At 42.9% G+C, this 24091-nt stretch overlaps 1 protein-coding gene across 1 annotated transcript in view; it reads right to left on the reverse strand.

Moving 5' to 3' along the window:
• The window catches only part of LOC132892059 (cilia- and flagella-associated protein 91-like), a 64564-nt gene that overhangs the window by 27048 nt on the left and 13425 nt on the right, over nt 1–24091 (reverse strand). Inside the window, exons 2-7 of the mRNA XM_060930418.1 lie at nt 23259–23335; nt 14252–14409; nt 11520–11576; nt 11130–11314; nt 10102–10279; nt 8702–8859 (exon numbers count right to left, since the gene is read on the reverse strand). Coding sequence (XP_060786401.1) covers nt 8702–8859; nt 10102–10279; nt 11130–11314; nt 11520–11576; nt 14252–14409; nt 23259–23335 — 813 coding nt within the window. The remainder of the gene's footprint in view (nt 1–8701; nt 8860–10101; nt 10280–11129; nt 11315–11519; nt 11577–14251; nt 14410–23258; nt 23336–24091) is intronic.

Genomic DNA, 24091 nt, shown 5'->3' on the forward strand with positions numbered 1-24091 from the left:
CCAGAGTGGAAAAATCTGGCAACGGAGCCGTTGCGAAGTCGTCTGGATGAGTAGAATGGATTTGTTTACGACGACGTCACAACCACATGACAATCCCGCCAGCAAAAATAGGGAAAAAAAAGGAGCGATCTCACCTCTTCAGATGTTGGTTTAAGTCCGACAATACATTCCTCAAAAAGGGCGTAGAAGAACAAAGTAATCCATCAACGTGTAGCATTCAATTTATTCCAGACCATTAAAGAATTCTGGAGGATCTCCGTTCATTCCTCTTTCCGCGTCTCCATTCAAAAAACGAGCATGTGATTTAAAGGGACTATAGCCATAGGACAGGGAGTGAGAAGGTGTGTGCGTGTGACAGTGACAGGGAAGAACCTAGGCTCATGCTCGCCATGAATTTCTCTTAAAGTGAAGGCAGAAGAACGTTCAGCACCTGGCCAGGCTTTCTATGTATTAATTTACATAGACGTTTTAATATGAAATATAAATAAGTGTCTTAGACAATAGATACTATTTTACGCTACTGACTAATAATCAAAACTTTATGTGGCTGATGCTACAGAACAAGGGGTTTATGCGCATGCGTCTACTTCTATTGTTCTGGTGTCTCCAATGGGACCGTCTTACAGCGCATGTAGAGATGTGGCATGTGTATTGCATCGTTTTCAGCAAGTGCTGCGTTGCCATATGAACCTGATATTTTACTGATCCGTTGCCCACGTGGACGCGATATTAAAAAAAAAAATCTCGTTGCCGTGTGGATGTAGCCATAGACAACCATTCACACTCACATTCACACCTACGGTCAATTTAGAGTCACCAGTTAACCTAACCTGCATGTCTTTGGGGGAAACCGGAGCACCCGGAGGAAACCCACGCGGACACGGGGGGAACATGCAAACTCCGCACAGAAAGGCCCTTGCTGGCCACGGGGCTCGAACCCAGACCTTCTTGCTGTGAGGCGACAGCGCTAACCACTACACCACCATGCCGCCTATAACCAATATATATATTTTATTATTCTATCCACATTCACTGGATATGAGCAGTCGTGTGCTCTGATTAGCTACTCTACGACGAGGATATCAGCTCATATACAGTGAGTAGAAAAAAACAAAATGGCGGAGCGCATCAAGTCAGACATATCACTTTGTTATCAAGTATTTAAAAGAAACAGAAATAGCGAAAAGAATATATGTCCCCCCCAATATCTCCTGTTCCACACTCCAGCCCAGTCGGTGGCGTCAAACTGCCAAAAACCCTAAAGAAGAAGAAGAAAATGGTGGACTGTGTTACTGAACCAACCGAGGATGAAATAAAAACTCTACTCGTGAACAAAACCCCCCAAAAATCCAAAATAAACAACAAAATATGGAATAAAAGTATTTGACGGTAAGAACGGTTATATATTTTTTATTTTTCAAGAATTATTATAGCACTTTTCACAAATTGCTCCTGTCATTTTGCTGGTTTGTTTACAACCCCGATTCCAAAAAAGTTGGGATAAAGTACAAATTTTAAATAAAAACGGAATGCAATGATGTGGGAGTTTCAAAATTTCATATTTTATTCAGAATAGAATATAGATGACATATCAAATGTTTAAACTGAGAAAATTTAACATTTAAAGAGAAAAATTAGGTGATTTTAAATTTCATGACAACACCACATCTCAAAAAAGTTGGGACAAGGCCATGTTTCCCACTGTGAGACATCCCCTTTTCTCTTTACAATAGTCTGTAAACGTCTGGGGACTGAGGAGACAAGTTGCTCAAGTTTAGGGATAGGAATGTTAACCCATTCTTGTCTAATGTAGGATTCTAGTTGCTCAACTGTCTTAGGTCTTTTTTGTCGTATCTTTCGTTTTATGATGCGCCAAATGTTTTCTATGGGTGAAAGATCTGGACTGCAGGCTGGCCAGTTCAGTACCCGGACCCTTCTTCTACGCAGCCATGATGCTGTAATTGATGCAGTATGTGGTTTGGCATTGTCATGTTGGAAAATGCAAGGTCTTCCCTGAAAGACACGTCGTCTGGATGGGAGAATACGTTGCTCTAGAACCTGGATATACTTTTCAGCATTGATGGTGTCTTTCCAGATGTATAAGCTGCCCATGCCACACGCACTAATGCAACCCCATACCATCAGAGATGCAGGCTTCTGAACTGAGCGCTGATAACAACTTGGGTCGTCCTTCTCCGCTTTAATCCGAATGACACGGCGTCCATGATTTCCATAAAGAACTTCAAATTTTGATTTGTCTAACCACAGAACAGTTTTCCACTTTGCCACAGTCCATTTTAAATGAGCCTTGGCCCAGAGAAGACGTCTGCGCTTCTGGATCATGTTTAGATACGGCTTCTTCTTTGAACTATAGAGTTTTAGCTGGCAACGGCGGATGGCACGGTGTTCACAGATAATGTTCTCTGGAAATATTCCTGCGCCCATTTTGTGATTACCAATACAGAAGCATGCCTGTATGTGATGCAGTGCCGTCTAAGGGCCCGAAGATCACGGGCACCCAGTATGGTTTTCTGGCCTTGACCCTTACGCACAGAGATTCTTCCAGATTCTCTGAATCTTTTGATATTATGCACTGTAGATGATGATATGTTCAAACTCTTTGCAATTTTACACTGTCGAACTCCTTTCTGATATTGTTCCACTATTTGTCGGCGCAGAATTAGGGGGATTGGTATAATCTCTTCCCATCTTTACTTCTGAGAGCCGCTGCCACTCCAAGATGCTCTTTTTATTCCCAGTCATGTTAATGACCTATTGCCAATTGACCTAATGAGTTGCAATTTGGTCCTCCAGCTGTTCCTTTTTTGTACCTTTCACTTTTCCAGCCTCTTATTGCCCCTGTCCCAACTTTTTTGAGATGTGTTGCTGTCATGAAATTTCAAATGAGCCAATATTTGGCATGAAATTTCAAAATGTCTCACTTTCCACATTTGATATGTTGTCTATGTTCTACTGTGAATACAATACCAGTTTTTGAGATTTGTAAATTATTGCATTCCGTTTTAATTTACAATTTGTACTTTGTCCCAACTTTTTTGGAATCGGGGTTGTACATTCTAAGTGGAAATGAATTTGTCGGATGTTTTGTATACAATTTTCATTTATTGAACTTGCAAAAAATTAAAAATAAAAATGCTCTGTTTCTCAAAATCCAGTGACTGTGGATAGAATAAAACAGTTATTCCACTCAATCTCGTTGTACATGGATTATAGCCAACTCAGTGCTACGTGCCTCGTCAGCTATCAGCTCATGTATGATTCGATTTTGTGGAATAACTGTTAATTACGGTAAACTTTGTTTTGTATATGACTTGATCTAATAAAACCCGAAACTGAATTATGGCAATTTCAGCATCATACATAAAACTTCTGAACTCATATAAACCAGCAAAGTGTGTAAATTACTTGGCATCAGTAAGACCATGTGTGTCTCTGGTCATGTGATCATTCAAAGTAACGTTCAGATTTTACATCAGATAAACTGAGTGTCTTTGAAAGATGACACATGGCTCTTATTCATTGGAGTTGCAGATGTGAGTGTATGGAATGACATACAAATGAATTTGTGTTTTAATCAAGAAATTGTCATCATCAAAATGGACAGTGATTTGAGCATAAATCATCATCAATGCAGCCTCAGCCGAGCTATACACCTGGTGGCCCAGTCATCACGATTGTTGATGTCTAGATAGATTTGATCACCAAACATCCATCATGCTGTTGAATGCTTTCCAAGCTAGGCTTTTCCTGACCTTAATGTCTGTCTCAGATGAGTTCACCCACGAGCCAAGGTACTTGAAATCAGAAACCTCACCAAGACATTGACCTTGGTGGGAGTGAACTGCTTGGAGTATTACAGACTAAAACTTTAGTCTTCGCAGCATTAAGCTCAAGACCAATGTGACTGCATTCCTCTTCCACACATTCCAGAAGACTTTGTGCCTGGGAAGTATCATTCAAAAGCAGTGCAGTGTCGTCTGCATAATCTAAGTCTGTAAGACACATTTCAGTCTGCTTCCGGAAATGCCCAGGGGCAATCATGAAGCCAAGCTCTGATTCTCTTCCTTCGACAGCATTCCTCAGCGCAAAGTCTAGGAGGATGATGAACAAGAACGGGGCTAACATGTGACCTTATAATATTCCCAAATTGATTTCAAATTCGTCAGAATCGCCATCTGGAGTTATCAGCTTGGCACAGGTGTTCGTGTACATGGCCTTGATTGCAGAAAGAAGGCAAGGCAGAATGTTGTAGGCTTTCAAGATTCCAAACATTTTCATTATTTTAATAGAATCAAAAGTCTTTTTCAAGTCAATGAAAGTGGCCACTGCAGACAGATTGTTCCTTTTCACCTCTTCCAACATCCTGTGTAGGATGAGGATATGGTCTAGACTGTACACGCCTTCGTGAAAGCCATTTTGGTTGTATCTCAAATATGTGTCAGTGGGATCGCAGATGCGATTTCGAATCATATGATTGTACATTTTGCTGATAATGCTGGACAAACTTATTCCTCTGCAGTTATCCGGCTTGGAGAGATTGCCAGATTTTAGAACTGAGATAAGGGATGAAAGAGACCACAGGTCAGGTCTTCTGTTTTCCAAGAGAACCTGGATGCAGAAGCTTAGATGTCATCAAGATCATAGCTCTTCAACACTTCTGCAGGGATACTGTCAGGACCAGGGCTTTTCCCTGTCTTGAGAGAAATCTTCACTCTATGGTACTCTTCTTTGGTAACTGGACCATCGTTGATGCTTAAGTCAGTAAGGATGGGGGAAATATCCTCCTCTGCTTCAGGACTCACACTATCTGCCAAGGAGCCAAGAAGATTTCTGAAATGATTAAACCAGGTAACCACATGCTCTCTAGGGCTAGATCCTGGTATTCGACCTATCTTACATCTTTTATGTCCACTGATTTCATTGATAACTTTTCAAGCCTTGTAACCACTCAACCCTAGCAATCTTCTCCTCTAATTCCTCAGACTTGAGGCAATTATAGGTCTCATATAAGGAATGCTTCACTAAGTCAAGAATGTGCAAGTCCCTGTCAGTTTGACTAGATGCAAAATAAAGCTTGAACGGCATTAACCCTTTGCCTTGCAGAAGATATTTCAGGATGATGCAAGAGTTTTGTGGAAGCTGTCCATCCTTTTAGGTACCCATTTCTCGGCTGCACTGATGTAGGCATCAACGAATCTTTCATATCTTTCCTTTTCAACTTCAAGTAATTGGAGCCTATTTCGTACTTCAATGGTGTATCTTGTTTGCAGGTCAAGATTCAAAGAAAATGCTTTCTAGTTGTAATGCTGTTTACTGGCAGGGAGTTACTTGGGAGACTGCAGACTTCGGCGTGTCCTCATAACAACAACATGGTGATCTGAGTCAATACTACAAAAGCTGCTGTACGGTTCCACATTAAGGATGCTGTTGCACCATTTCTTGTGGACTAAAATGTAGTCTAATTGTCAATGGATGAGACAGGCTCTATTGGTAAAAGTCTATCTCTTTCTGATTGCTTTTGGAACTGGGTGCTGGCTACAAGTCAGTCATATTCTGTAACAAATTCCAGCATATAGCTGCTGTTTTTGTTGATGAGTAAGTGGTAGGAATACTGAATGTCCTCGCTAATCAATCTGGCATTAAAGTTACCAAGAATGATGAGGAAGTTGTGTTGAGGTGTATTTTCTGCAGCCACCCAAAGGTGTTCATAAAATGTTTCCACATCCTCTTCCTCAGCAACATTAGTGTGGGAGTAGACAACGACCACTGTCAGTGATGGATTACCAGAGAAGTCCACAAACAGAACTCTATTGGAGTAAGAACAGACATTACAAAGAGCCTTTTTTACCCTGGGACTAAGCAGGAGACTGATGCCCCAGACTGACGCTTGCACTTCATTTCACCATGCGGATGATGTTACCAAATGGAAGTCTTCAACTTGAGTAAACTGTATTTCTGTTTTGTGAACGATTCGATGCTCCTGAATTCCTAAAATCTCAATGTTATGTGAGGCTGCACAAAAAAGGCAGCTCAAGTGTTTTAACCTAATCCTTGATACAACAGATGTTGAAGGTCCCTATAAGTAACAGTTTCCTGCAACAAAGTAGTGCCTTGGTGCTAGTGCCATGGTCAGATGGATCCCTTCCAAGAGGATTTAAGGACCCCTCATCATCAGCTCCTCCCGAGAGACAACTGACAACAGTGTCCATGGCTTCAAGTATGTGATTCTCAATAACTGTATGTGCCATAGCATATAACTTTACAATGCGATAAGTACTGGAAACAGGGTCGCAACTCCTCACATTTCCTATGTTTTTTATCGGGGTCATCTCCCCTAGATCCACCGAGTTCTGCACAGTCAGCTGGGAGCCACTATGGATGGTCTTCCCCATGTGAGAAGCTGGTGGTGTGGCCTCTTGATGGTATACTCAGCTCATCTCCTCTAGATGGTATACTCTACTCATCTCCTGGTCCAAGTGCTGATCCTCTCCCACTTGGACGACTGCAACTCTCTCCTTGCTGGCCTTCCGGCTTCTGCCATCAGACCCCTGCAGCTCATCCAGAACGCTGCAGCTTGCCTGGTCTACAACCTCCCTCATTCTTCCCATGTCACCCCTCTGCTTGCCAACCTGCACTGGCTACCTATTGCAGCTTGCATCAAATTTAAGACATTGGTACTAGCTTACCATGCTCTCAAGGGGTGAAGGCCAACATACCTCCAGAGTCTGTTCTGCCCCTACACACCAGCCAGATCCCAATGCTCTGCTACTACTGGTGGCCTGGCCCCTCCTCCTCTCCACTCCTGCCCAGCCTGCTCAACATTACTCTGTCCTGGTTCCCCGTTGGTGGAATGACCTTCCTAGTGAGGTCAGAACTGCCGACTCCTCGACCACCTTCAAGCGCAGACTGAAGACTCACCTCTTCAGGCTGTACCTCTCCCCTTCTTCCCTGCCCACCGTATATCTTTAGTTATACTTTATATGGTTGGTTTGTTTCCTTGGCTGTTTGAGTATTGAGATTTCAACAGTATATCACACTAGGTATTGCTGTCACTTGTTCAGCTGGCATTAGAACTTTCTTGTCTAGAAGTTCAGCACTTTGTGTACCTGACTTTTGCACTCGTTGTATGTCGCTCTGGATAAGAGCCTCTGCTAAATGCCATGTAATGTAATGTAATGTAATGTAATGTATACTGGCCATATGTTGCACTTCACAAGGCACTGGATATGGGGAGACCAGACTGGAATGTCATCATGCATGACCAGCCAGAAAGGTACTAGTCCTCCAGTGATCCTTGCATAAACGATTAAGCATAAATGATTAATCAGTTATAGCTGTGAGTTAGTTTACAGTTTACCCTGCCTATCTCAGTTTTCCTTATGATAAGGAGGCGATAAAAAAGCATTTATGAAAGGTTGTATAAAGAACTGAATAAAAAGTTAATGCAGATTTCCATCATCTGTAACCACTTATCCTGTGCAGGGTCACGAGCTAGCTAGAGCCTATCCCAGCTGACTATGGGCGAGAGGCGGGGTACACCCTGAACAAGTCACCAGGCCATCGCAGGGCTGACACATATGGCCCTTTTCCACTACCCTTTTTCAGCTCACTTCAGCTCGCTTCAGCTCACTTCAGCCCGACACAGCTCGCATTTCGACTACCAAAAAACAGCACGACTCGGCTCGCTTCAGCCCTGCTTAGCCCCTAAAACTCGCACCATTTTGGAGTGGGGCTGAAGCGAGCCAAAGCGAGCTGAGTGAGGCTGGGGGCATGAGCAGACACTCCCCTGTGCACTGATTGGTGAGGAGGAGTGTCCTCACATGCCCACACACGCCCCGCGAGCACGCTGGGATCTGTAAACACCGTAAACCCGGAAGAAGAATAATTACGAATTACGAGAATTTTTGAAGCCTTATGCGCCTCGTCTCATCTATACGCTCTTGCCAGTATCTGTTGGCGTTGGTGGTGACAACAAGCCACAGCACCAAGACCAGCAACACTAACGACTCCATGTCCTCCATGTTTATTGTTTAGTATTCGGGTCGTGAGACTACCGCTTAAAAGCTCACTGATGTCACTGTTTGCGCTGCTTAACGACATCACGTGACGTCCACCCACTTTCGCTAACTCCACCCAATGTGTCCACCCACTTCCAGCCAGCACGGTTCAGCGCGGTTGTAGTCGAAATGCAACTCCAACAGCCCCGCTCAGCTCGACTCAGCTCGGCACGGCTCAGCCACGTTTGTAGTGGAAAAGCGGCATTAGAAACAAACAACAATTCACACTCACAGTCAATTTACAGCCGCCAATTAGCCTAACCTGCATGTCTTTGGACTGTAGGAAAAACCAGAGGAAACCCACACAGACAGAACATGCAAACTCCACACAGAAAGGCCCCCCGTCGGCCACTGGGCTCGAACCCAGAACCTTCTTGCTGTGAGGTGACAGCGCTAACCAGTACACCACCATGCCTCCCTAAATGTAGACTTACAAAATGATTTAAGTGTTTGTCCTTTACATGTTTCTAAGGCTCAAGCTGATAATTGAACAAACTACAGCTCATTTTCCCCAGAGAAGCTTTGACCTTTTGTGGGGAAAATGGTCAGTGGAATGATATTGACAGATAATGAATGTGGTCTTTCCTTTAATAAAGATTTACAGTAAGTGCTTGTGGTCTTACAGCGTGCATAGTTATTGCGTAATTTCTGGAGTCGTTCTTCTTTATCTCTCTGCTTCTGGGAAAAATGTTTATCCAGCTGCTGCACTGTGATCTTCTCCTTTTGTGAATCTCTCTCCTGTACAAACCGCATAAGAAGAGCCAAACGAGCCTCTTGCAGCCTGCAACACACAAAGACAAAGATATACATACAGACATTGATGTATCCAAAATACACACATTTTCCAGTGACTTCCATGATAATGCAACTAGAACAATTTAGGGAACAATACAGGACTATTAGCAAGACATTTGACTCCAATTGGGTGGTTAATTGAATTCTTGCCATGTTTTCATTTATCTCATCTCATCTCATCTCATCTCATCTCATCTCATCTCATCTCATCTCATTATCTCTAGCTGCTTTATCCTGTTCTACAGGGTCGCAGGCAAGCTGGAGCCTATCCCAGCTGACTACGGGCAAAAGGCGGGGTACACCCTGGACAAGTCGCCAGGTCATCACAGGGCTGACACATAGACACAGACAACCATTCACACTCACATTCACACCTACGCTCAATTTAGAGTCACCAGTTAACCTAACCTGCATGTCTTTGGACTGTGGGGGAAACCGGAGCACCCGGAGGAAACCCACGTGGACACAGGGAGAACATGCAAACTCCGCACAGAAAGGCCCTCGTCGGCCACGGGGCTCGAACCCGGACCTTCTTGCTGTGAGGTGACAGTGCTAACCACTACACCACCGTGCTGCCGTTTTCATTTATATAACACCATCTCATCTCATTATCTCTAGCCGCTTTATCCTGTCCTACAAGGTCGCAGGCAAGCTGGAGCCTATCCCAGCTGACTACGGGCGAAAGGCGGGGTACACCCTGGACAAGTCGCCAGGTCATCACAGGGCTGACACATAGACACAGACAACCATTCACACTCACATTCACACCTACGCTCAATTTAGAGTCACCAGTTAACCTAACCTGCATGTCTTTGGACTGTGGGGGAAACCGGAGCACCCGGAGGAAACCCACGCAGACACGGGGAGAACATGCAAACTCCACACAGAAAGGCCCTTGCCGGCCACGGGGCTCGAACCCGGACCTTCTTGCTGTGAGGTGACAGTGCTAACCACTACACCACCATGCCGCCCTATATAACACCATATTAGTGTTTTTTTATATTATACTGTATAATTCTTTCTATATAATTATCTTGAGGCTTAAAGAGAAGTACTTGTCTGAGAGGAGATGATCTTGGTGACGTATGGAAAACTTTCCCTGTGTAAATACTGGCATATCTTTTGAACTTAAGTTGCTGTATCTCTCCCTCTCTCTCTGTCTGTCTGTGTGTGTGTGTGTGTGTGTAGCCTGGAAGCGTAGCATAGAGGTAAGAGAACTGTTTCTCACTTCTTGATGTCCTGCTCCCTGAAAGCCCACGTCTCCCTCTCCATCTCATCCATCATCCTCCACCTCTTGTCCAGCTGAGTGAGATCATTCAGAGGTGGTAGGCTGGCCTCCCATGCCCTCCTCTTCCTCGCTCTTTCAATCATCTCGACCTCATTCAGGCCAGCAGGAAGCCCATGACCTGAACATACAATTCCTTTGGTTATTTTCAGGTCTCCATTTTGCCCCATAGGTCCACTGAACTAGAATTTCATTAGTCAAGTCTCTTTTCTGGTCTAGTCTTCCAAAGGTATGGTTTTGAAAACCATCTGGATTGGTTTTGTTTAATTCTGCACACAGGCTGAGCAACATACGTAACACAGCCTTATAAGAGACAGGCATCCACATATAACTCACAATAGCATTTTTCTACCAGAGAGGGCACACTTCCAAACTCTTACATCCTGGAGCTTTAAAGTTACAATGGTTCATAATGTATAAAAGTCTGTAGATCCCTAATATTTATATAATTTCAGAGGAATGTTTCTGCTGGCTGTACTGCTCTATTATACTACTAGTTTCTACATTTAATCTCAGAACATGCCTGTTTATATCCAGCTTTTTTGCTAAAATTTTGGCACCCCCGGCCTGCAGTATGTGCAAAATGGCCCAAGAATATCTCATAACTAGAAGCATTCTGCAAGGAAATGTGGCTGAAAATTCATTAAACGAAAATAGAAAGGCTCCTAGCTGGGTACAAAAATCATTTTCACACCGTGATATCTGCAAACGGGAGTGTCACTACGTACTGACTGAGCAGGGTGTCCAAAGTTTTTCACATACCACAATTATGATGGGTTTTTTTTCTATTTGTTAAGTTCATCAAATATGAAGTAGCTCTGCATTTGCAGAAAAGTGTATTTTTTAATTGTTAAAGCCATTATGTTTGCATCCTTTTACTTAAAAACAAAAAAACTATGAAATCTGTCATTTGGCCAGGGATGCCAAAACTTTTGCATACAAATATACAGTATGTCTTCATTTTTGTGTACCCCAAGTGAGCGTGGTCAGAGTGAGGATTTCTGGAGTCGCTGCTCCTGGTCGTAGGAAATATTCAGGGGTGTAAGGATCAGTCTGAGTCTCACTGTCGCGGTAATCTGTCTGAACTCCTACTGTGCACTGAAAAGAGCTTTCCGTCCACTCAGAGCCTTCCTGCTGGGCATACTGGGAGTAATGACTGAGATAAAAAAAAAAAAATCAAAGATAAAGATCACTCGACACACAACAAATTAAGGCAGTCACATACACAGAAAATATTCAGACATACACTGTGTTGTTTAAGCTAAAATGCCTTTAACAAATTTATCCATGTCAAACAATATGTGTGTGGATATGTGTATTTAATATACTAGAACTACTGTGATAAGTATCATGTGACTTACTCGGGGAATGCAAAAATAACATCAGTTTGGCTCTGTTGAACAAAGTGAGTGAATGGACTGAAAGAAGGAAGAAAGACAAGAAATAATTAATCAATATGCATGCTGGTTTGAGGATTTCAGACTGTAGAGTTTACACAGAATAGTGCAAAACAACAACAACAAACAATTAACATCCAGTAAGTGGCAGTTCTGTGTTGCCTTGTTAATGAAAGAGGTCAGAGAACAATGGCCAGACTGGATCAGACAGGAAGCCTATTCTTTGTTTGCAATCACGTGACTTTTTGCCTCCTGGTTCACTTCCGGTTTCCAAGTGACGGGCAACAATCAAAGATGGCGTCCAAGCCAAGTACGTGTCCGTCGTCATCTTGTGGAAAACATTCTACATTTGACTATGTTAATGGACTAGAACCAAAAGCAAAATCGAGATATCAAGAAAAAATATTTATGCGACGGATTGGACCCCGATAGCTTAAAAAGACGGACTTTTCAAGCGATTTCAACAACTTTCCAAACATACAATTTCTGGACATTTCCAATTATCTAGTAGTCCAAACATCGTTTTACACTTTCAAAAGTCTCAAAGCCTATCACTTTTTCGTTTGTGGCTGGGTTCATGAACTTGGAAGAAGACTTCTAAAGGACAATAGTCACCTTATTTTTGTGAGGGGAAGGAATGTAAGCTGAAGTGTAGTACGGAGGCTTGTAGTCCTTGAGTCCAGGACTCGGACTCGAGTCCGACTCGTGCCCTAATTTTAAGGACTCGTGACTTGACTTGGACTTGAGCACTGATGACTCGGACTCATACATTAACTGCATTCGGACTCGTAAATCGGAGACAAGGACTGGGATGGATTTTTTCTTTATTTTTTGTAAAAATGGCATAATAATTTAGCATAAGATATATTTATATCTACATTCATTTTTAGGCTAATTTTGTGCAAGAGAATGTACATTCACCTGTTCGTACGTCATGTTCGGGAACAAACTAACGTTAATGGCACTAAAATGCTTGTAGAGAAGCGCCTAGGATTGTCCACTTTGCTTATACAGATTTCTCATGCAGTGGGAAAAAATGCACTGCTGTGTGTTCCATATGTAGAAGAACTATCGAGGAGACGACGGGGACAACCTCGAACTTCAATCGTCATTTGGTAAGACTCCACCCAGAGAAGGAAGTGACACGCTGTGTTCATTGCTCTGTTGATAGTGGGCGGGGCTTGCTTGCTGAGCGATGAACTAGCTAGTGTTAACCCTCGCTCATGTTATTTGCCCTGTTGATAGTGGGCGGGGCTTGCTGAGCGATGAACAAGCTTTTTATCTGTAGCCTGTTAACTAAAATGGGGCAGTCGAGCAGGAACGTTAGTCCAACACAGTAGCAGAGACGCTTTCACATAAAGGCAGCAACAGACACCGTCAAATGGTGCGGATGGAGTCTTGTTCTCAGACTCGACACGGCTCAGTAGTGGACTCAACTCGGACTCGACTTGAAATTTTCTTTCATGACTTGGATTTGACTCAGATTTGAACACTGGGGACTCGAGACTGGACTCAGACTCGAGGTTTAGTGACTCGACTACAACACTGGTAGTACGTGATTCACGTCGGAGCTGCTGTAGGCATTTTTGCAACGATAACTTATATTTTATTTCATGACATTTCAAACATAGCTCAGACTTATGAATTGACATCTTTCTTTCAAATAAGGTCAACCATTCACAAAGATCGACAGTCACTCCTTTGAAGACTTGGATGATTCTTAAAAATGATGGTGAAGTGATAATGGGGTCACTGCAATTGTATGGCTGGGTAAACTAATGAAAATACACGATTCTTTTCTTTTTTTTACCTTAGGTAGTAGCAATAAATGTCTTGTTATACTTGGTGGTAATATGACACCGAAATGTTGTATGTTTATATCGCTATAGCTACAAACTTGTTTCATCATTTCATTAATGGTTTGTTTTACGACATCCAAAACGTAAAACTCATTTAACATTCAAAGTTTTAATTTTAGATGCATACAATTGAAGTACATACCTTTAACAAAATGATTGCTGCAAACATGAAACCACATGTGGTCTCTCGATTCCTTTCGAACACAGTGAAAGGTTTGCAAGCCATTTTTCATGGTGTTTTTTTTTTTTTAGATATTTTTCGTTCTTTCACCCTTGTGCATGACTTCTTCAAATACAGAGCAACAATCTGGCATATTTGGAGGCGAAACACAAGAAACTACCGCAAAGCGACTGTAAACGAATACGATGCCTGCCCATCAGTTGGAAACCTGAATACATAATGAGGCGGCTCACTAGCGGAAGTGATGTCTATTGCAAACAAAGAATAGTACCCCAAATAACCACACTTTACAAAAGATGGTGAGCAGAAAAGCATCTCACAACACATGTTAAACCTTGAGGTGGATGAGCTTCAACAGCAAAAACTTCATCGAGTCCCCTGGTCCCTAATGTGATGTTTGATGTGAACATTAACTGAAGCTCCTGACCTGCAAGTGAATGATTTTGAAGGTATAAGTGAGAGTGGGTTGCAGGATAAAACAATACGTCTTTTATTGAAATATGTCATGTTTTGTATAGTGTGGAATCTGAAAGTGTGTGTTCCTGTCTGATTACAGAGGAATTTTAGAACGCAGGGACAGGAAATTGTGTGTGTGTGGGTGTACATATATATATATATATATATATATATATATATATATATATATATATATATACCCTGCTAGTGTCTGCAGCATATCTCTCCCGTGCTCAGCATTTCCTCTCCACTGGCGGTCGATGAAAGGAGGAACGGGATAAGGAGATTGCAGGCGAATTGTGAAACGTGGGTAGTGTGGAAGATCACTGAACATGGAGTTAAACTCAGGAAACTTCGTCTATAGTCACACACACAAACACACACATCATCATCATCATCATCATCATCATCATCTCATCAGTATCATCATCAACATTTACATTGTTGATGTTGAAAGTACCGTATGAAACATCTATAAGAGATACTGTACATCCTTATGAAATCCATCTGTGTTCTTTATATTGTGAGAATAGATCACGGGCTCATGTTTTTATAGCCGGAGGCCCCAGTGGGTGTAAAAAACAAACAAGTGTTGCCAGGCAAAACAAACCTCGCCCATAAGTAGCACTTATGATGAATATGAAGGACGATCTCATCTCATCTCATTATCTCTAGCCACTTTATCCTGTTCTACAGGGTCGCAGGCAAGCTGGAGCCTATCCCAGCTGACTACGGGCGAAAGGCGGGGTACACCCTGGACAAGTCGCCAGGTCATCACAGGGCTGACACATAGACACAGACAACCACTCACACTCACATTCACACCTACGGTCAATTTAGAGTCACCAGTTAACCTAACCTGCATGTCTTTGGACTGTGGGGGAAACCGGAGCACCCGGAGGAAACCCACGCAGACACGGGGAGAACATGCAAACTCCACACAGAAAGGCCCTCGCCGGCCCCGGGGCTCGAACCCAGGACCTTCTTGCTGTGAGGCGACAGCGCTAACCACTACACCACCGTGCCGCCCCATGAAGGACGATATCGCAAAAAAAAAAAAAAAAAAGGTCCCCTATGGGTCCATGTGGCTCCTGCTTATAAATAAAATAGTTTTCTGATCCCATGTCCATTCAGTAAATATAGCGTATATATTTACTCTATCAGGCAGTAGCCACAAAAATGAAGTGTAATCCAAAATTGAATAATTTTTAAAAAAATCACAGCAGTAAAATATACCAACTGTCTGTACTTTATATTATTCTACTCTTACTGCTTACAGTTTTCGAAATTGAAACCTCCAAACGGAGGCTGACATACGCATGCTGTCGCCATGACCCAAACTCTTAGTTCCTGGAAAAGGCTCAGCGCTAGAGCTCAGTGGAACGCACTTTCCCTCTGTAATAAGCGTAAACATGTCTGAAAGCAATTTCTTTAGTCCATTTATTTTGAATGGTGAACTGAATTGTATACACTCACCGGCCATTTTAATCAGAACATGTGTATGTGCATGCGCCGTGCGCGACTGTTACACTCTTACATTCTTAGCATGATGACATAGTGTCTAGAGCCTCTATATGAGGCAGTAGACACAACAAAAATGATTTTGAGCTTTTTGGTGACCTAGTCGGGATGACCCTCAAAATGTTGGAGGTTCTATTTGAAACCAATGCCCATCTATTCTGAAAGTTTCATGAAGATTGATCCAGCCGTTTTCCTGTAATATCGTTAACAAAAAAACAAAGAAACCCAACCGAAAACAATACCTTGCTCCCGGTAGACTCCGTCCCGGGCGAGGTAACAAACAACAAACAAACAAAACCTCCTTGTCATATACATTGCCTGGTCTCCGTCACTTGCATGTTCATTTACTTCACAACACACATTACATTACATTACATTACAGGCAGGGGCGGCACGGTGGCGTAGTGGTTAGCGCTGTCGCCTCACAGCAAGAAGGTCCGGGTTCGAGCCCCGTGGCCAGCGAGGGCTTTTCTGTGCGGAGTTCGCATGTTCTCCCCGTGTCCGTGTGGGTTTCCTCCAGGTGCTCCGGTTTCCCCCACAGTCCAAAGACATGCAGGTTAGGTTAACTGGTGACTCTAAATTGAGCGTAGGTGTGAATGTGAGTGTGAATGGTTGTCTGTGTCTATGTGTCAGCCCTGTGATGACCTGGCGACTTGTCCAGGGTGTACCCCGCCTTTCGCCCGTAGTCAGCTGGGATAGGATCCAGCTTGCCTGCGACCCTGTAGAACAGGATAAAGCAGCTACAGATAATGAGATGAGATGAGACATTACAGGCATTTAGCAGACGCTCTTATCCAGAGCGACATACAACACACCCAGAGCAGCCTGGGGAGCAGTTGGAGGTTCAGTGCCTTGCTCAAGGCCACTTCAGCCATTCCTGCTGGTCCAGGGAATCAAACCGGCGACCTTCTGGTCCTAAAGTTGCTTCTCTAACCATTAGGTCATGGCTTCCTCCACACCTCGCACTAAAACTCCCATAATGCATCATGCTTCACACCATTCCCCATCATCTGAGTATTAATTATTGACACCTGTTCTCAATCACCACCCCCACCCCACTTAAGGACTCTGCAGTCAGACACACTTTGTGAAGTATTGTACTAATTCATGCTGTTTGAACTTTTATTTAAACACCATTTATCTGCACTTGCATCCTCTCGTTACATTCCTGTTGTTTGTGGTACTCCTTATGAACAGACCTCTCAACTGTACATAACATATAATTGCCGATTAATACCTGACCAAATAATTACCTGTAAATAATAGTAATGAAAGACTGTAACATATCACCTTATACCAATTTTAGGTTGTTTCTTTAGAAGCTGTTGATTCATTTTCTTTAAAAACAGTTCTGATAATATTACTGGCTATATGCTTTTTTTCAATAATAATTACGTACAGTTTTTTTTTCTGTCCGATGCTCCATGTAAGTGGATGTATAAAAAAGTGTAATCATTGCTATGTTGAGGAGATATTATTTAGCAGTCTCCAGTGTCAGCACGATGTAACAGTCAGAGGTCAAGTGGTCATTTTGTTTTCTCATCTCATCTCATTATCTCTAGCCGCTTTATCCTTCTACAGGGTCGCAGGCAAGCTGGAGCCTATCCCAGCTGACTACGGGCGAAAGGCGGGGTACACCTTGGACAAGTCGCCAGGTCATCACAGGGCTGACACATAGACACAGACAACCATTCACACTCACATTCACACCTACGGTCAATTTAGAGTCACCAGTTAACCTAACCTGCATGTCTTTGGACTGTGGGGGAAACCGGAGCACCCGGAGGAAACCCACGTGGACACGGGGAGAACATGCAAACTCCACACAGAAAGGCCCTCGCCGGCCCCGGGGCTCGAACCCAGGACCTTCTTGCTGTGAGGCGACAGCGCTAACCACTACACCACCGTGCCGCCCATTTTGTTTTCTTACACAGGAAATTCTTCAGGACAGAAGTCCTGTGCAAAAGTCTTAGGCACATGTAAAGAAATGCTGTAGACCAAAAATGGTTGAAAAAATAATGAAATTAAATGTTTCAACAAGAAAAAAAAAAACCTATAAACAGCGGTCAGCCATAATAAATGAAACAAAGTCAATATTTGGTGTGAGACGACCCTTTGCTTTAAAAAAAAAAGTAGTCTCAGGTACAATGAGTGCAGTTTTATGCTAGCCTGGGCCCGCCCATCCTAAGCGTGACACAACATGAGGGCCTGTTGCGAGCTTAGTCTGGCCAGGCAAGCTATCTCCAGCTCTTCCAAGCTCCGGAAAATCGGGAGCCAGTCAACTTTGAGCATCTCCAACGGCCCTGGGTAGAGGCGTGTTCAAGGCAGTGACGTAGTAGAACTGCGACCAGAAGCCATAGATTGTTTACAGAATCATGCTGTATTGGAAGCATTCAACGGGAAGTTCTCATTGAAAACGGAGCAAAGAGCAGCCCTGGAGGTATTTATTGAAAGGAAGGACGTTTTCGCCTTGCTCCCGACCGGCTTCGGTAAGAGTTTAATCTACCAGTTAGCCCCGCTAGTAGCCAAATCAATGGGGCTCAGCGAGAATCCTATTGTCGCGTCACATACGTCAGAGGAAAGAGTGATGTGATTGGTTTAAGTTTCGTCACAGCCTTTTCTGGCTTCGACCAGTAGCAAACTGAGGCATTTCAGGGAGGCGGGTCAACCATGCGCTTTGGGAAACAGTTGGGCTGAATATCTTGGCCAGACCAATAGCTCGTAGAGCTTTGCAGTCGCGTTAGGCAGACTAGTTTTATGCAGAAATGAGCTGTAGGTTTTACTGAGCATCTTACAGAACCAGTCACAGTTCTTCTGGACACTTTGACTGTCACACTCACTTCTTCATTTTGCACCAAAACCCAGCAGCCTTCATTATGTTTTCTTTTTTAAAGCTAGACGGCCTTTCGTTTTCATAAAATTGGTGAAATTGAGTTCCCTCTGAAATGTGGTCATGTTTATTTCTGTAATATCTCATAAAATATCAGGCCATTCTGTGGCTGGGAAGTTATTTAATTTGAGGGGATTAAAGCAAATAATGTGCATGAAATCACTCGCTTCGCGCAGTCAAGCAGACAGAGGAAGTCCGTGTGCGCATGCGCAGGTTTACCTTCTTCTTCTTCTTTTGGGTTTTACAGCAGCTGGCATCCACAGTGTTGCATTACTGCCATCTACAGGTTTACCTTTGAGCGTACACTGACAGTTCCATCATTCTGTCACTAAACGAACAGGTGATCACACCGAAGTGCTCGCTGAGCGCCCATATTTATAAGTTTGGTCCTGCCCTTTCCTTCGTATATAACATGATGTCTTTTCTTCTCACCTTCCGTTACTGTAGTCGATCTTTCAAGTTTAATTCGCACACTCACGTCCTCCATTTTTCTCTCCTGTTTCAAATTTGTATCCCACAATGCCTTGTGTGAACGGGGAAAGCCCACCACGTGATGCATGATGTAGTATCTTGAATTGGGTCATGGTGAAGCAGGAAAAAATAGCACAAAATTTAGGGCCATGTGGCCCTAAATTCATTAATTGTTCTATTTAAAAAAAAAAAAACTAATAAAATTGGAAGTCTGTGATTCGAAGTCAGTAGCTTTCGGTCCACTAAACAAAAATAATTGGGTATCAGGGAAAATTTTTTTATGACCTACACCTGAAAAATCTGAAAGGCAGTCTACCTTTAATCTGAAAAGTGCTCTTTTATGGAATATGCTGCTCAGATACAAACTTTTTTTTTCTATAACATTTAATTTTGTGCTGGAAAACGAACGTTTTGACTCTAAAATGTTTTTGTACTGACTCAATAATGGAGAAGTCATAAAATAGAAATCTAGGTTAGGTTAATATGGGATGGCCTTGGGCTGAGGTGCCCTTGAGCGAGGCGCCTAACTCCCGACTGCTCCCCGGGCGCCGTTAGCATGGCTGCCTACTGCTCTGGGTATGTGTGTGTGTGCTCATTGCTCACGTGTGTGTGCGCGCGTGCATGTGTGTGTTCACTGCTTCAGATGGGTTAAATGCAGAGAGGAATTTCACAAGTGTGTGATGAATAAAGTTGTGCTTTCTTTTTCTTTCTTATAACAAAGTTTGTATGAAAAAACAACAACAGAGTGCCTAAGACTTTTAAGTATAAGAGGAATAAAACACTTCGGGTCTCCACTTTCCCTGTTGTTCATTATTTATTATTTTTCCATATCAGTGCTTATTCTTGACTTTACATCCTGCTTTATACTTGGTGCACATGAGAGGATTTTCAAATCTTAACTGATTTTAAAAATGTGAGAGGTATAATGACAGATATAACAAAAATTTTAACCAATTTTTGATATTTTAATCATAAGAACTCACACACCAGATGATTATTATTAACCAATATTCACTTCGCCTTCAGCAAATAATTGTTAAATATGAATAATCTGACATTAAGTAACAACTAAATTGAAACAAAGGATATTGATCACCTGACAATGTCACCCTGTTATGATCTAATAAACAGACATTCTCAGACGAACAATTTTAGACTTTAGGTGTTAAAGTATTAATGAACTGATGTTACATCCTGGGCAGCACGGTGGTGTAGTGGTTAGCGCTGTCGCCTCACAGCAAGAAGGTCCGGGTTTGAGCCCCGTGGCCGGCGAGGGCCTTTCTGTGTGGAGTTTGCATGTTCTCCCCGTGTCCGCGTGGGTTTCCTCCGGGTGCTCCGGTTTCAGTCCAAAGACATGCAGGTTAGGTTAACTGGTGACTCTAAATTGAGCGTAGGTGTGAATGTGAGTGTGAATGGTTGTCTGTGTCTATGTGTCAGCCCTGTGATGACCTGGCGACTTGTCCAGGGTGTACCCCGCCTTTCGCCTGTAGTCAGCTGGGATAGGCTCCAGCTTGCCTGCGACCCTGTAGAACAGGATAAAGCGGCTACAGATAATGAGATGAGATGTTACATCCTGTGAATATCCGGCTCTGAAAACCTCCACTCCCACACCGATGTTGCTGCTCTTAATCTATCGACCTCCCAAATCATCACCATCTCTTTTCCTGTCTGCACTGAATGAACTGCTAACTGTAGCCTCATCTGTCTGTACTGCTATCATTCTTCTGGGTGACTTTAATATTCATGTTAACACTAGCTAGTTACTCCCTTACTCATGAGCTCTTGACTGTCTTTGAATGTTTTGGTTTAACTCAGCATGTTGACTTTCCCACACATAATCATGGTCATATACTTGACTTGCTTTGCTCTACTGGTATAAAAATTGTATCTGTATCGGGTTCTGATGGAGGTTTTACTGACCACAAGTTGATTGAGTATTGTCTCAGTGTGCCGTCTTCTAAACTTCCTCTGCGTTCTACTATCTCTTTCCGTAATCTTTCTTCTATTGATCTGCATTCTTTCTCTGCCTCTCTCCTCTCTTCTTCTTTTTGTAAATTTGCTGAGGCTTCCTTCCCTGATGATACGGTTTCTATTTACAATAATACTATATCTAACGCACTTAACACTTTCACTCCCCTTAAAACTAGACAGGTCTCCGCAAATCGCGCCTCTCCTTGGTTCACCTCTGAGCTTAGGGCCATGAAGGCCAAGGGAAGGCGGCTAGAGCGCCTTTATAAGAAAACTGGCCTTACTATTCATCTTTCACTCTTCTCTGAACACATTGCAAAGGACAAGGATGCTCTTAACGCTGCCCGATCCTCCTACTATGCCAACATCATTAAGAGTGGCAACCATAGACCCAAAACTTGGTTTAATAAAATAAATAAACTTCTTCAGCCTCCTTCCTCAACCACTCCCAGTTCCCCTGCTCAGTGTCAGGCTTTTTTGGATTTCTTCAAGGATAAAACTGACAGTATTTACCAACACTTCCATTCTGAAATTCATTCTTCTGTCTCACAAATAGCTCCTCATAAAGCTGACTGCTGTCTCTCTGCTTTCTCTCCTGTTGATTCTTCTAAAGCGTCGGAAATCATGACTAAGTCCTCCTCCTCCTCATGTCTGCTGGACCCTGCACCCACTGCACTTCTTAAATCCTGTGTATCTGCTATCTCCCCTTATATTGCTCATATGATTAATCAGTGTTTTGCTTTAGGCACTGTTCCCATCTCCCTCAAAATTGCTTCAGTTACACCAATACTAAAGAAAACTGGTCTAGATCCTCTTTCACTGTCCAATTACAGACCCATTTCATCTCCCTTTCCTAGCTAAAGTAATGGAGCTAGTTGTAGCCTCTCAGCTTCATACTTTCCTTGCTTGTAATGATCTCTATGAACCGTTTCAGTCAGGCTTTCGCAATCTGCATAGCACAGAATCTGCTTTCTTAAGAGTTGTTAATGACCTCCTCCTCTCAACCGATGCTGGTCATCTCAATGTCCTTGTCCTCTTGGACCTCACAGCTGCCTTTGACACTGTACATCATGAGATATTCATTTCCAGACTATCTTCTTTTGGTATTACTGGCTTAGCTTTAGCCTGGTTTCAGTCATATCTAGCAAACAGGCAACAGTTCATCTCTATTGGTGTTCATAAATCATCCACTGTTACCGTAGCTCAAGGTGTGCCTCAGGGTTCTGTCCTTGGTCCCCTTCTTTTTATATTATGTTTCTCCTATAGGCCAGATTATTTGCAACCATGGCCTTAACTTTCATTGTTATGCTGATGATATTCAAATCTACATCACTATCACCCCTTCCATAGCCTCTGTCCAGCTGCTAAGGACTTGCATCACTGACCTCAAGCAATGGCTGCATAAGAACTGCCTTAAACTTAATGCTAGCAAAATGGAAGTTCTATTAGTAGGTACCAAAAGACAGGTTTTGAACTTCTCCAATTTGACTATTGACATTGATGGCGTGTCTATAAGTCCTTCCCAAGTTATAAAAAACCTTGGAGTTCTCTTTGACTCCACCCTTACGTTTGAACTCAATTTTAAACTCATTACTAAGAATGCATTTTTTTCACCTCCACAATATTGCACGTCTCTGCCCTCTTCTCTTTGAAACTGATGCCAAAATTTTGGTCAATGCATTTATCTTTTCTCGTCTTGACTACTGCAATTCTCTCTTTTATGGTCTCCCTGCCACATTGCTCAATCGCCTGCAGTACGTCCAAAACTCAGCAGCTAGAGTCCTCACACTCACCAAGCGCACTGCTCACATCACTCCTGTTTTACAGCAACTGCACTGGCTGCCAGTTATCTGTCGGATTAAATACAAAATCCTGCTACTAACTTATAAAGCTCTTCATGGTTTTGCCCCTTCCTATCTCTGTGAGCTAATTCATTTGTACTGTCCCTCCCGCTCCCTAGATCTTCTGTCTCTGGACGTTTGACTGTCCCACGTTTTAAATTGGCATCTATGGGTGGCAGATCATTCAGTGTTGCTGCTCCTAAACTCTGGAATTCACTATCACAATCACTTTGTGACTGTTCCACTCTCTCTTCCTTCAAAACTAACCTGAAAACTTTCCTCTTTACCTCACACTACTCTTCCTAGTGTGGGTGGGTTTTTTTTCTTTTTTGTAACTCCTGTGTAAAGCATCCTTGGGTTTGTGAAAGGTGCTATATAAATTGAACTTATTAATGAACTGGAGGCAATAGATAGAAAAAAAAAATAAAAATACACTAAATCACACAATCTCTTCTCAACATCAGACTTTGGCTTGTATGTGTTATGATAGCTGTAACATTAAATGTCATCACTCACCACACGAGCCACAGATTCCTGAGCCTTACAGCTCTCCCGGATGTGGTCCATCTCCGCTGACACGGTGAAAATTGGATCTAAAACAGAACAGAAATTTTATACCTTCACATTCAAGTACATATCATCCTGCTCTACCCTTTATTTAAGAATTATATGATACATTGTGGTGATAAAATTTGATAATGATACTTCTACTACTAATTAAATATTTTATTATTTAATTTTTTTTATTGCACTTCATTTGTCTCACCTCATCTCATTATCTCTAGCCGCGTTATCCTTCTACAGGGTCGCAGGCAAGCTGGAGCCTATCCCAGCTGACTATGGGCGAAAGACGGGGTACACCCTGGACAAGTCGCCAGGTCATCACAGGGCTGACACATAGACACAGACAACTATTCACACTCACATTCACACCTACGGTCAATTTAGAGTCACCAGTTAACCTAACCTGCATGTCTTTGGACTGTGGGGGAAACCGGAGCACCCGGAGGAAACCCACGCGGACACGGGGAGAACATGTAAACTCCACACAGAAGGGCCCCCGCCGGCCCCGGGGCTCGAACCCAGGACCTTCTTGCTGTGAGGCGACAGCGCTAACCACTACACCACCGTGCCGCCCGCACTTCATTTGTATTTTATTGAATTGCTGTCTGAATTTACAAGCTTATTTTGCAAGTAGTAGGCAGTACTAAGTGACTACTACTATTACTACTACTACTCAGAAGAAGAGTAATGTATAAAACAGATATCACTGTGGAAAACTGTACTTTTAAAAATGACATGTGAGCAAGTGAAAATATTTAGAGTAGAGGACAGCGCACAGACTTGGG

The sequence above is a fragment of the Neoarius graeffei genome, chromosome 9 (genome assembly GCF_027579695.1).
Source record: "Neoarius graeffei isolate fNeoGra1 chromosome 9, fNeoGra1.pri, whole genome shotgun sequence".
NCBI classification, from domain to species: domain Eukaryota; kingdom Metazoa; phylum Chordata; class Actinopteri; order Siluriformes; family Ariidae; genus Neoarius; species Neoarius graeffei.